The sequence below is a fragment of the Electrona antarctica genome, assembly GCF_951216825.1.
Source record: "Electrona antarctica genome assembly, chromosome: 23".
NCBI classification, from domain to species: domain Eukaryota; kingdom Metazoa; phylum Chordata; class Actinopteri; order Myctophiformes; family Myctophidae; genus Electrona; species Electrona antarctica.
The window spans coordinates 13521167-13535932 of NC_136804.1; the positions used below are offsets into that span (position 1 = coordinate 13521167).

Here is a 14766-nt window from a genome sequence, read left to right on the forward strand (position 1 = left end):
CAGCGCCACTACTTTAAAGTGTTCTCCTACAGCTGTCTTATATGTAACACCAGCGCCACTACTTTAAAGTGTTCTCCTACAGCTGTCTTATATGTAACACCAGCGCCACTATTTTAAAGTGTTCTCCTACAGCTGTCTTATATGTAACACCAGCGCCACTACTTTAAAGTGTTCTCCTACAGCTGTCTTATATGTAACACCAGCGCCACTATTTTAAAGTGTTCTCCTACAGCTGTCTTATATGTAACACCAGCGCCACTATTTTAAAGTGTTCTCCTACAGCTGTCTTATATGTAACACCAGCGCCACTATTTTAAAGTGTTCTCCTACAGCTGTCTTATATGTAACACCAGCGCCACTACTTTAAAGTGTTCTCCTACAGCTGTCTTATATGTAACACCAGCGCCACTATTTTAAAGTGTTCTCCTACAGCTGTCTTATATGTAACACCAGCGCCACTACTTTAAAGTGTTCTCCTACAGCTGTCTTATATGTAACACCAGCGCCACTACTTTAAAGTGTTCTCCTACAGCTGTCTTATATGTAACACCAGCGCCACTATTTTAAAGTGTTCTCCTACAGCTGTCTTATATGTAACACCAGCGCCACTACTTTAAAGTGTTCTCCTACAGCTGTCTTATATGTAACACCAGCGCCACTACTTTAAAGTGTTCTACTACAGCTGTCTTATATGTAACACCAGCGCCACTACTTTAAAGTGTTCTCCTACAGCTGTCTTATATGTAACACCAGCGCCACTATTTTAAAGTGTTCTCCTACAGCTGTCTTATATGTAACACCAGCGCCACTACTTTAAAGTGTTCTCCTACAGCTGTCTTATATGTAACACCAGCGCCACTATTTTAAAGTGTTCTCCTACAGCTGTCTTATATGTAACACCAGCGCCACTATTTTAAAGTGTTCTCCTACAGCTGTCTTATATGTAACACCAGCGCCACTACTTTAAAGTGTTCTCCTACAGCTGTCTTATATGTAACACCAGCGCCACTACTTTAAAGTGTTCTCCTACAGCTGTCTTATATGTAACACCAGCGCCACTACTTTAAAGTGTTCTCCTACAGCTGTCTTATATGTAACACCAGCGCCACTACTTTAAAGTGTTCTCCTACAGCTGTCTTATATGTAACACCAGCGCCACTATTTTCAGCAATGGGATAATATTTCTTTGCATGCAGCTCCAGCATGCTGCTCAAAGGCGAGGCACGGCTTCACAAACTGTATGGCAGAGACTGAACTCCCGGTGCTGGTTCGATTAAAAAAACACACACACATAACAGTTGGAAAAGGAAAGAATCACTTCTGTCCTTAATAACCAATCCTACAGTTTGAATTCTGTACACACGCACACAAAAATAAACGTTCAACTCTCCTGGTGAGAGTCGACTTGTGTTAATGACTGTGTTAATCGACTTTTTGTCTAATGCCCGCCTAGGCCTAGTAGATGGTAGTTTGTTGTAGTACGTGACAACAGAGCTAGTAATTTTGTTTGATCTGCCGCACAGCATTTGACCTAGGGCATTAAGCATTTTTTTCCCCCGATTTTGTAGGCCTCAAGATCAGGTAGATTATAGTTATAGTCACCATGTACACAGTTTTTCAATGTACAAATATGTATTTAAAAAAAAAAAAAGTTTATTTTTTTAATTTATTTTAGTTTTTACATAATAGGTAGTTAAATGACTAGTCGACTAGTAAACTAGGCAACTAGTCAACTAGTAAAAATGACTAGAAGTGAATGCCCTACGCATGCGCACTTGCGCACCAGTTATGTGCACCACTGTGTATACAGTACATACTGTACCTCCAGTTCCATGTGGACGCAGCAGGCCAAGCCTTCCCTGGCCACGTCCTCTATGGCGCCTCTGGTCAGTCCATACCTGTGACCTCCATACTGCATGGTCTGGACCATCCTGCCCTGAAGACCACAACACAACACAACACATCATGCACAGAGACCACTTGTATTGGACTTTATCTAATGGACACCTCCTGAAGACCACAACACATCACATCATGCACAGAGACCACTTGTATTGTACTTTATCTAATGGACACCCGATTACAACTGTGTGGTCCGTCACCTCCATAGCGATGAGTTATATTACTTACTATTATGTTAGTAAAAGTAAGTATCCTTGCCATGTGGTCCTATAGGGCCAAGTTACTGTAACATAAGGCAGCTTGAGTACATCACTCAGCCATACAGTTGGAGGCCATCGATATTGTCCTTTTCTTTTTGCTGAGGTTTGCGTGATCTGCACAAAAGGACAGTTAACCCATTTTGGGCGGGAACCCCTTTTGGTGTTTGAAACATTATGTTATAATTTAGCTATTGAAAAATAGCAGATCTACAAGCTCATAGCGCGCCACCGAGTGGCGCGCTACGAGCTTGTAGGTCTGCTATTTTTGAAAAATCGTGAAAATATTTATTTCAGAAAACTGGAGGATTTAGAAGGATTTTTTTTAATTTTGAGGTCAGGCCTAAATGGGTCAAATGATAAGGGACAATATCGGTGGCACCCAACTGTACACTCCCTCAGTCATTATGTACAGTCAAGTGAACCCCCTGGACATGATGCTAGTATGTTGCAGGGACTAAGGGCCCCATTTTTCCCAGTGCCTTAACCCTAAACGTCTTTGCCTTCTTTAACTATTTTGGAAAAACATTTTAACTAGACACGTTGAGAGCTTGTCGATTGGCTATTGAACTATTCAAAAATGTTTTTCAAAATAGTAAAAAGAAAAAAACAGCTCAGTGGCCTTGTGGTTAGAGTGTCCGCCCTGAGACTGGGAGGTCGGGGTTCAATCCCCGGCCGGGTCATACCAAAGACTCTAAAAAAATGGGACCCAGTGCCTCCCTGCTTGACACTCAGCATCAAGGGTTGGATTGGGGGTAAGTCCCTGCGACATACTAGCGTCATGTCCAGTTGGTGTACTTGTACATCAAGCTGCCTCACGCTACAGAAACAGGAGATAGGCTCCTGCCCTATGGGCCTCATGGCTCGGCAAGGCTACTTATACTTACTTAAAAAGAAAAAAAATAATAGCTATTTCCCCCCCTCTTTTTTTTCCTCCTCTGTATTCATTTTTACTTATTTAGTTGTATGCATCTATTCCTAATTTATTTATTTTTTACCTGTATTTTATTATTGCGTTTTCTTTTCTTGGTGTTTTGTGTAAAGCACATTGAATTGCAGACTTGTAGTCGTGCGCTATACAAAAAAATGGCTTTTCCTCGTCTTATGTACCTATGCACAAACTGTAACAATAAAGAACATACAATTATATAATTCCAAGCGTTGTTCTAAAAAGACGGATAATGTCACGTCTCCACCTGTGAGCTGAACTCTTGACACCAACATGCCTCCTGTTGTTACTACTCACATGTGACCTCCTGACCTCTTGGGTCTTACTTTCACCTGGGACAGTTTAAAACAAAGCTGCATAATTTATGACCCTCAGTGAGCCTGGTACAGACACTTCTCAGCCTAGAGTCCAGTGGACAAAGTTATAATCTGACTCAACAGCAATCCTAAAGGGTTTGAGACAATGTTCACCAACTTGAACATTCCCTAGCGTCCCTATTCTGTGGTGAACATTTGCCGAAAATAGCCGACTGGGCGCCGAGAGAGAGCTTAGTTTAGCTTAGAATGACCAACAGGAAGGATCCTATAGTCGGGTGGAAACCTCATACAGTATGTCCAAAACTTTTCACAATTCAATAAAAAAATCACACCCGTGTGAACTGAGTGGTGTAAGGTCTTATATAGACTGATCAGCTGTGGTCTGACGTAATGTCTGACGTAATGAAATCACACCCGTGTGAACTGGATGACCATAGCAACCATGCTCATTTTTTTGGTACAGACAGACAGACAGACAGACACGTAAACTAACAAAGCCAGTCGTAGAAGTGGTTTACACCACTCAAAAAAAAAAGCAAAAGTAGAAGATCTACAAGCTCAAAACTTGTCACTTTGTGCCATGTTTCGAGCTTGCAGATCTGCTACTTTTGATGCTTTTGTGACGATGTAGTTATTATCATGTAGTTAATTTAAAAAAAGAAAAGTTGAAATATGGAGATAATAGGTTTCTTCTCGACAACAGCGGTATACGGTATATTCTTCACAGAATCAAAGGTCAAATCAAACCAAATAAAACTCCGCTTCGTCTATGCAACGGTAGAGTCTGTTCTCCTATACGGCAGTGAATGCTGGACCCTGAACTTCCTGAAGCCATCCCCGCAGAAGTCTGTAGATGGGTGCTACACCAGGATTCTGCGTGCAGTACTTAACATCAGCAAGAGTACACATTTTACCAACAAGAATCTGTATGATGGAATGCCAAGGGTGAGCCGGAAAATAGCAGCCAGGAGAATGAGACTAGCAGGACACTGCCAAATACACCAAGAGCTGCCAGCCAGCAAGTTAGTGCTATGGGAACCAACCAACACACGGGCACTGGCCACAAGGACATCCCACATTAACATACTGTATGTGGATGCACTCAAGAAAGCCAGCAGGAGCACAAAGCACCAACGAACTAGTGGCCAGATGTATGGAGAACCGAGATGAATGGCAGCGACGATTGAGGGCTCGTCTGAGGACGACCTAGAGATACAAGTTGTAAGTTAATTACAAATACAAGTACATCGTACACTCGCTGAGTTACAGACCCCGTGATGATCCAATTTGTTCCTATAACTATCAGTCATTTCGGAATCGCCCTTCCTCAAGGACCCCCTGGGGGCTTTCAGAACCACTGACCTCTAAATAATGTCTCAAAACAGACTTCGAAAAGCAGCAGATCTACAGTTGGAGGCCATCGATATTGTCCTTTTCTTTTTGCTGAGGTTTGCGTGATCTGCGCAAAAGGACAGTTAACCCATTTTGGGCGGGAACCCCTTTTGGTGTTTTAAACATTATGTTATAATTTAGCTATTGAAAAATAGCAGATCTACAAGCTCATAGCGCGCCACTACGAGCTTGTAGGTCTGCTATTTTTTAAAAATCGTGAAAATATTTATTTCAGAAAACTGGAGGATTTAGAAGGATTTTTTTAAATTTTGAGGTCAGGCCTAAATGGGTCAAATGATAAAGGACAACATCGGTGGCACCCAACTGTACAAGCTCTGCAAAGCGTAGAGCCTGTGCTGCTTTTGGCGCACAACGTCAGTTGTGTAAGTGGAGCGTATATTTAGGGAGGGGGGGGGGGGGGGGGCTGGGGGTGATGGATGGAGGAGGGGCTGCCGCGGGAGGAGGGACAGACAGTAAAGTTCACGTGAACCATTTCCTCTAGTCAGAGTGTCAGACAGACAGACATCAAAGCACTTTCTTTTGTAAATCAGACCCAGACTCATGAGCTCCCATCAATCACGCCAACCCCCCTCCACCCCCTTACATAATAGCGGGATGGAGGCAGGAGAGAGAAGAGAAAAGCCAAACGCGCCCCAGACCTCAACCCTAAATGCATCCATTCACAACTTGTGAGGTCCGGAGACCCACTGGTGGCCCGCTAGGGTACTGCGAGTTGTGCCCCAAATCATTGGCTAAATACTAGGACATTAATGAGTTAACCATTTAACCTCCAGGTTAATGGCTTTCATATCATACTTGCCAGCCTTAGTCGTTACGGATACCACTGCATGAAGTTAGACCGTGTTCGGGAGGCCTGGAACTCCGAGTCTGAACCCAAACATCCAAGCCTGACATCATAGACTCCATCTTTGGGCGTGACTGACATTGGGACTCCATCAAAACCATCAAAACCATCTAAGTTCAACCATTTAATAATATTCTCCAGTCCACGATACAAGGAGAACTGTGTTGTTACAATTGCAATTTAGGCCTTTAGCAGCCACTTAACCCATTTTGGGCGGGAACCCCTTTTGGTGTTAGCATTATGTTATGCTTTAGCTATTGAAAAATAGCAGATCTACAAGCTCATAGATCTTGTAGATCTGCTATTTTTGAAAAATCGAAGAACGACTGACATAGAAACATAGCTTTTTCAGAAAACTGTCAGGAGGTAGAAGACATTTTTAGAATCTGATCTCAAGTAAGCAAGGTAAACACAAGTGCAGAGAGACAGTGTAGTGCCTCAGTAAATTAGGATCACAGCTAAACCAAGAACCTAGCGTCAGTCTACTCTAAAGTCTACTCTAAACCATGGGTCTTCAGTTTTGGACAGTGTTTCCACCCAACAGAGACAATATAATCCTTCAATCAGTACATATGTCTGTCCATCCGTAATTTACGTACGTAGTACAGTATACAGTAAATCGACAACTGTCCGACCGACTTAAAAATTGCCACGTTCCTCGCCGGCATGTAAACAACAAGGTGTGATACTGTACGTGACCAATGACAAACACACCATGTGAACCATGTTCTGGAAGGCTTCCTCGCTGATGAAATGGTAGTCGCTCCCATCCTCTTCCCCGAAGTAGGGCCCCCTAGTGGTGTGACATGCGCTGTGTGGGAGAGCACAGGAGAAAACGGGTTTCGTGTTTATTTTATAAGAAAAAGATCATTGACAACTTGACAACGTTTGACAAATGCGACAGTCAGTTTTTGCCACGCTATGAGCTTGCAGATCTACACGTTTGAATACATGGTTTCAAACGTCAAATCCATATAATGTTGTGGGGCTCTGTCTTGACATGAAATAGTTTGAGAACCACTGAACCACTAACTGGATTTAGAAGGCTTTTATTTATTTATTTAATTATTAATTAATTTATTTTCAAGAATAGGCCTCAGGTCTTATAATGCGTTAACACATCCAGCTGTAAAAGTTACGAGGGGCCATGCCAAGCATTTGAGGTATCCAGGCCTGGGAGCACTAAAGGCAGGCAGGCCGGTCGGGGTCCAGGTAGGAGGTAAGAACAGTTCAACTCCTGGATGTTGTGGAATGTTCCACACAGCAAAAACCAAAAGAGAGCCAGGTTGAAAGCCCAGCCATGTGTCATCATCATCATCATCATCTGGCAACATGTGCATTTGATTTCTGTACGGGACGTCCGGGCATGTGTGTGACGCTTTCACTTTTACCTTTGTGTGCTGTGAAGAGGTTGATATGGTGCCTGTCGGGCAGAAAACTCATCTCCACAACGCCTCGCAATTCCATGCATTGTGAGCTTGTAAGATCTGCTATTTTCACAGTTTTTGCATCTTTCTTAGGAAATACCTGACAATGTTTGCCCGTTAAAGTATAGCTTGTTGGTAACTTTATTATTATTATTATTTAAAGCAGAAATAACATGCATTTTAAAACTGTTTTTAATATTTAATATCATATTGTCTATGTCCCTCAAACTTATTTCTAATGGTTTGAGCCTCAATCACCACTCTGATATAACCAGTCCTTGTCATTTCTTTCTGGACTTTGAAAGCAGTTTTAGCTTAGTGCTGAAATGCAGATTATTTAATATTTGAGTCATTATAATACTGATGCTAGATAAAACCAGGCTTATTTCCATTCCATTTTCTTGGAAAATCAACAATGGCGGACATTGTAATGCACATGACAGTCTGTCAATTGTATTGCCCATTAAGCTAATCATCTGGGAAGCCACCAGTTTGGGAACCACTGGTCTCCTCTACCCTCCAACGTCTTTGAGGGATATACACTAGGAGTCCTGTCTTTCATGACCGGTGAGGAAGGAAGCCCGCTGAAGATAGTTATCTATATATGGAGGTGATTTCACGCGTAGACAGATGGATAATTGAAGATTAGTGGCACCATCGGGCTGCCTGATTACCGTAGGAATTGAAATGCTAACCCAAAGTTTAGCTATGGATGTTTTATCTCCAGTTCGGCCTGATGACGACGCCCACATCATTCCATCTGATGAGCCTCACCAGCCTCATCACCAGCCTCATCACCAGCCTCATCATTCCATCTGATGAGCCTCACCAGCCGGTAAATGGTTTGCATTTATTTTAGTGCCGCTGTGCCTGTGACATTTCTGGCGAGCTGCCAGGATGAGCGAGAGAATCTTAAACGAGAAGGACCTCCTTAATTTACCACCAGACAACTTGCTCTACCGATCGGAGTAGAGTAGCCTACTTAAAGCAATTTGTGAAATTGACACAGGGGCCACATTGACACAGGGGCCACATTAATTTACAGGGCTAGACCACTTTGGTAGAGGTTTGGGTTGTAGTTACCTTACCATGCAACTCCAAAGGTGGGCAAGAAATATAAAGTATTTGCTCCATTTAATATAAATTGTTCATTCCAAATATGTTGCTCATTGCCATTGGCTTACATTGTTCGGTTAAACAGCACTCAAAGTCACACTTTTAGCACATAAACAAACAAAACAAAGCCGATTCTGACAATACAGAACATCACAAAACCTAGTACTGATTGTTTTTAAACCAAAATGTCAACTTCCTGTTGATTTAGCTGTTTTTAAAAGGAACCCATACCGGATCGGCGGATCCGGATCTGGAAATCAAGTAGTTTTGAAGGATTTATATTTGTTTTATGGGAAACACTTTTAATCTCTGATCTAAAGCATGGCTGTTATACAGTTGCCTGCACTGTGCACAGAGCTAGGCAAAAGAAGCCTCTTCTACTTTGGCCCTTGGGTCGTGGAATGACCTCCAGTCTAGACTCAAATTGGCATCACTAATTTCCCTGAGGAGTTTCAAAAAGACTACCACCGCTGCTACTTAAAATGTCCTGCAATGCAATGTGGGTCGTCCTGACTCCTGTCAGTCATATAGCCTATGGCTGTGTTTAATGTCCTGACTCCTGTCAGTCATATAGCCTATGGCTGTGTTTAGACTTACTCCTGTCAGCCATATGGCCTATGGCTGTGTTTAGCATTGTTATGTCCACACCTGTCTGCCTCTTGGCCACTTCGTTCTTGTAAAAGAGGACTACGCCTCTATGTTTTTACTGGTTAAATCAGTGGTTGCCCCAAAAGTAAAAAATAAATAAATAAAAGTGATAAATAAAGGTTAAAATCGCGCACACGCACACACACACACACACACACACACACACACACACACACACACACACACACACACACACACACACACACACACACACACACACACACACACACACACACACACACACACACACACACACACACACACACACACACACACACACACACACAGAGAGAGAGAGAGAAGAGAACGTAAGCTGACTGACCCATAGGCAAAGTATTGGTCAAACTCGTGGCAGAGTGTGTGAGCCAGCTCTCTCTTCCCACAGGCCTGCGGACCGGTCAGCACCAGCATGGGGTATGGAGAGTCTATACTGGGTAGAGTACTGGGGACAAACAAACACACAGTTTACAATGTAGGGCAGGCATTTAGCAGACGCTCTTAATCCAGAGATACTTACAGTAAGCAAGGTAAACATGAGGTAATACATCAAATGCACAACATTTGTAATCTAGGATCATATGTAAACCAATAACCTACAACCTAACATTACAATATCAAAACATAATAAGCTGTACATTGAAAGTTGAAACCTATACAAACTATAGGATGCCAGGTCAACACATTAACCTGGCATCTGTCTACATGTTATCTAAATCACATTTGAACCATTGCATAAGACTGCAAGGTCGTCAAGGTTAGGGCTACGGGCTAAAGTGGAGTCTGAAGAGGTGACCCTTCAGATTGCGGTGGAAAATTGGAAGTGAGTCTGCAGCACTCACACGCTCACTGACCTATGGTAGAGCAGCTGGGGCTGCATCAGCTGGTACACCAGCTGGGTCATGTGATCTCTGGCGGCCACCACCTCCATAGGAGGGTCATACTTGTTCACTGATGACACCTGGGGGTCAAAAGGTCACACATCCAAGGTCATGGGGCCATTATGAAAAAGGAACGAGCGTGCATATTTAATCAGTTTTCATTTCAAACTGCATGCGTCACCTCAATAACGACTGAATTCAATTCAATGGGGATATATTGGCATGAGAAAACAAATTGTCGGGTGGAAACCTCATATGTCCAAAACTGTTAACTTTACAGTATTCCAATACAAAAGCATCAAAAGTAGCAGACAAGCTCAAAACGTGTCGCTTCGCACTGCGTTTCAAGCTACTTTTGTGTGACGCTGTAGAGTGATCAAGTAGGAAGTTACCGTACAAAAAAACACAAAAAGTTAAAATATGCAAATGAGGTTTCTGCCTGACAGCAACAACATATTTACATTGACGAAGCAAAATAAGTGTTTGGAAAGGTAACAGTAACCATGTCATTAACTGCTGTACTCGGTCTATACCAGTGGTTCTGAAACCTTTTCAGGTCAAGGACCCCCAATATTATTATTATTATTATTTAGCCGCGGACCCACATCTGAAATATCTTAAATCAAAAAATAGCCGATGTACAAGCTGTGAGCTTGGCCATTTTGAATAGCCTGTGGTTAAAATGATTGTGATGCTGATCAACTACTTTTGCTGGGGATCCCCTGGAACCTCCCCAAGAACCCCAGGGGGTCCCCGGACCCACTGGTCTAGACTAGTAACAGACAATATTTGCATATGCGTACGTACCTTCTCCTCAGCAGTGACTGCCTTCTGGTCTAGTTTGCTCAGGTGCTGCAGCAGAAAGATGATTGACAGTCTGTAATCCGGCTGATCCTACCAATTACACAAACAATAAAAACAACTATTTACAATTTAAGCAACTCAGCAGACGATGTAATCTAGAGTGATTTACAAGTGTGATGTTCATCAGAGTAAGCAGAGTAAACATGCACAAACAAATATAGTCACAAACGTGCCTGAGTGAACTGCAAAGAGAACAATGCTGTGCCTCAAAGAAGCTAAGATACCTGGTAAACAATGAACCTGCATCCGTCTAAACCAGGGGTGTCCACACATTTATGACGTGAGATCTACTTTCAAAATGACCAGCTCAACAAGATCTACCCACTGAAATAATAAGTGTACCATTGCTGAAAATAGTTTAAATATATAATGTACCTGGGGGGGCTTTGGAATAGGGAGAAATTATGACAGGCAGTTTCTGCTGTCAAAATATGTCCCCCCGTATTTAACTTAAACTTAAATGGCAGATATTGGCACGTCAAAAAAGCACTTTCACCTAGAAACTCCATTCACACTTTTTATAATTCAGCTTACTGTGGAGACACATGCTGGAACTTTTTACTTTGAAATGATTTGTAGTTTCTCAGTTATTTTACTTAAACGCCCAATGCATTCTCAATGGCAATTACACAAACTTTGGCATGCTACTAGTCCTACATTCTTACACCTATAGAAACCCCATTCAAACCTATTTAGGTTCATGTTACGGTGGACATGTTTGCCTGAAATGGAATCTTTGAAATGTTTCATAGTTTTAGAAATATATAGTGCAAGGACACTTCGACACCAACTCTGGGGGAGCCCGGGTTCGAACTGGCAACCTTGCAGTTACCATCCAGCCACTCTACCCCCTGAGCCACTGCCACCCTGTTTTGGTTTGGTTTTACTATAGTTTATGACAGAATGGAGAGAGAAAGCAAAATTCATTGACAAAGTACATTTGGAATTTGTCACCCATCCTAAACAAATGGCAAGTACAAGATAGATGGATTAGGTACAATATAACGATAAGGCATCACAATACATGGTTGACGATATTGGTTCATTCTTGGCGATATGATATGATTCAATAATTTAAAATCGATACAGTAACTATTGAGAGTAACTCTATTTAAGATAAATTGTATTATTATGGATATAAATAAGTAAACAGTGATTATCTGGCATATACATGGGAATTGTATGTGAACTCATTATGGACAAACTCACACCTTGACATGAACACAGAGATTAAACACATTTATCGATGGAAAAGTATTAATTAAAGCCCTCTCTCTTTTTTCTTCTTAAAACTGCTAAATACAATGCACAGGTACGAGTCGTACGATAATAAATTTTTTGCATTGCAAAACGATTCAAAGCCAAACGATATATATATATATATATATACATACACAAACTTTATTACAGGCTCATGGCCCACAGTATAAAAACAATACATCACATATACAAACTAGAAAAAGTGCCCTTCTGGGCACAGGTCTCCACCAGGAGGATAGGACTGTGTGAGATGTTTGGCAAAATGTTTAGTAGTAATAGAAACATGTTTGCCTTGTATGGCAATTGGATGATTTGAGGCATTTTGTTCCAATCAACCTGTTTTGCAAAAATCAACCTGTTGGTGGCGCTATAACAGGCCAATGTGAAAAGGGTGGGATATATTCCTCAGCCTAGTAAGAAAATGTGTGAAAGATTTCACGTAAATTGCATGGTGTGTTCATGATTTGAGGCTTTTGTTCAAAACGGGGCAATCTTGCAAACTGTGAAAGGCAATTATAGCCAATTAGGGTGGAATATGAAATATCGGACAGATCCGACTTGAGCACATGACCATAGAGATACTGTGTAACGATTTGTGAGATTTTTGGACAGAATCTGGAGGAGTAATATCCAAAAATGTGTTTTACAAAAGTCGGCCTCCTGGTGGCGCTATAAAAGGCAGATGCGGAAAATGCAGGTCAAAGGTTTGTCCTTGGCCTCTAGGGAGTGTGCATGCAACGTTTCACGCAGATCGGTGCAGTTTTAGGTAACAAATGTGAAAAGCTGCCTCATGGTGGCGCTATAACAGGCCGTTCTGGAAAATGCGGGGCAGAGGTTCATCGTTGGCATCTAGGGAGTGTGTGTGCAAAGTTTGGCATCGACCGGGTTAACGGTGCCGGAGATTAGCTGGTAACGGACGGACGGAAGGACACACGGACGGACACACACACACACGGACGGACACACACACGGACGGAGTGCAAAACATACTCTCTCACCATGCCTTCGGCCTGGTGGAGACAATAATAAAGAAATGTACCTTGGGGAGGTTCCAGGGGATCCCCAGCAAACAATATGGTATGTTATGTTGCTGTTTGCATATCAATGACATCCATGCATGCATGGATACAGTTACTGTATTGCTACACCTCTATACAATAATATTGGTGTGAGGTCAGTGTTTACCTGCACAGGGTTCCTCTGTAGATTGAGTTCTCGGAGTAGGAACAGATCATGGATGTGTGTGGCCTCCTTAATGTCGCTGATCTGAAAAATAAGCAAATACATCAATCTTTTGGACATAAACTAATAGGTGTCCACCCGACAAAACTGTTGCTTTTGTGTGACGCCGTGGTATGATCAAGTAGTAGGGCGTTAATGAACAAAAAGTTAAAATATGGAGATAAAGAGGTTTCTGCCCGACAATGATATGCCATTGAAAATCACATTGAGTTCTTTATTGGTCTCGAAGGCCACTGTTCTGCTGGGCGCTCCTTCTATGATTAAACTCACCATTAATGCACCAGATCTGGCAGCACTCCTACATTTAGGAGACTCCTGAATGCTTAACGCTTCATTCTCTCCTGCTGTGTCTTCTGAATTGTCATTCATCCTTGGAAATGTCCCTATTTTTCCCTATTTATTTTACAACTCAGCTCAGACACTTGTTACACAGCCCACCGATATGCAGGCAGGGCCATAAATGTTCATTTGCGCCTTTCGTTGGGTTTCACATGCAAATGACCTGAAGATATCGCTCTCTCCCTCTCCAGTCTCCCCACAGAAGTAAGAGGGACCTCCAACTATCTGGCCTTCAAATTCAACCTTAAGAGGTGGCTAAAAACAAACCAAATCTGTAATCATGAGTAATTATCAGCTATATTTTATCACTGATGTCATTTCTCACGTCACTCTGCGGTTGTTCTGTCCCCTGTACAATGTTTATATGTATGTACAGTATGTTTACCAGGGGGTGTACTTGTACATCAAGCTGCCTCACGCTACAGAAACAGGAGATAGGCTCCTGCCCTATGGGCCTCATGGCTCGGCAAGGCTACTTACAGTATGTTTGTATGGATAGTTTTATCATCATTTTTAAGAGCCTGCTCAAGGACTACAGATGTAAATTAGCTTCTGGCTAACTCTGGCCCATTTACATGGATGTGAAAACTGACATGTTGATTAATGAATCTTGTCAAATAAATAAATAAAATAAATAAAGTAGGGTAGGCAGATTGTTCTATGGCCCTAGCCTTGACAACCTTGCATGCTTATGCAAAGGCTAAAATGTAATTTACATAGCATGTTATGTACTGTAGACAGATGCCAGGTTTACTAGGTGACACAACCAGGTTTATTTGTTGACCTGGCATCGTATACAGTTGGGTGCCACCGATATTGTCCCTTATCATTTGACCCATTTAGGCCTGACCTCAAAATTTAAAAAAATCCTCCAGTTTTCTGAAATAAATATTTTCACGATTTTTCAAAAATAGCAGACCTACAAGCTCGTAGCGCGCCACTCGGTGGCGCGCTATGAGCTTGTAGATCTGCAATTTTTCAATAGCTAAATTATAACAATGTTTAAAACACCAAAAGGGGTTCCCGCCCAAAATGGGTTAACTGTCCTTTTGCACAGATCACGCAAACCTCAGCAAAAAGAAAAGGACAATATCGATGGCCTCCAACTGTAGTGTGTATAGTTTTAATGTAGACTACAGATTATAGATCTGTTTGACATTGTAATGTTTAGAGTGATGATAGGTTCATAGTTTACCTATGATCCTACAGTGGATTACTATTTCTATGCATTTGATGGATTACCTCGTGTTTACCTTGCTTACTGTAAGTCGCTGTTGATTAAGAGTGTTTGCTAAAATGCCTAGGTTGCA

General features: G+C 42.0%; 1 protein-coding gene across 1 annotated transcript in view; it reads right to left on the minus strand.

Moving 5' to 3' along the window:
- The window catches only part of lrguk (leucine-rich repeats and guanylate kinase domain containing), a gene marked incomplete at its 3' end in the record, with an annotated part of 59032 nt that overhangs the window by 35043 nt on the left and 9223 nt on the right, over window positions 1-14766 (minus strand). The window contains exons 8-13 of the mRNA XM_079494217.1: window positions 13061-13141; window positions 10559-10645; window positions 9725-9831; window positions 9196-9315; window positions 6397-6493; window positions 1823-1936 (exon numbers count right to left, since the gene is read on the minus strand). Of these exons, the coding sequence (XP_079350343.1) occupies window positions 1823-1936; window positions 6397-6493; window positions 9196-9315; window positions 9725-9831; window positions 10559-10645; window positions 13061-13141 (606 nt within the window). The remainder of the gene's footprint in view (window positions 1-1822; window positions 1937-6396; window positions 6494-9195; window positions 9316-9724; window positions 9832-10558; window positions 10646-13060; window positions 13142-14766) is intronic.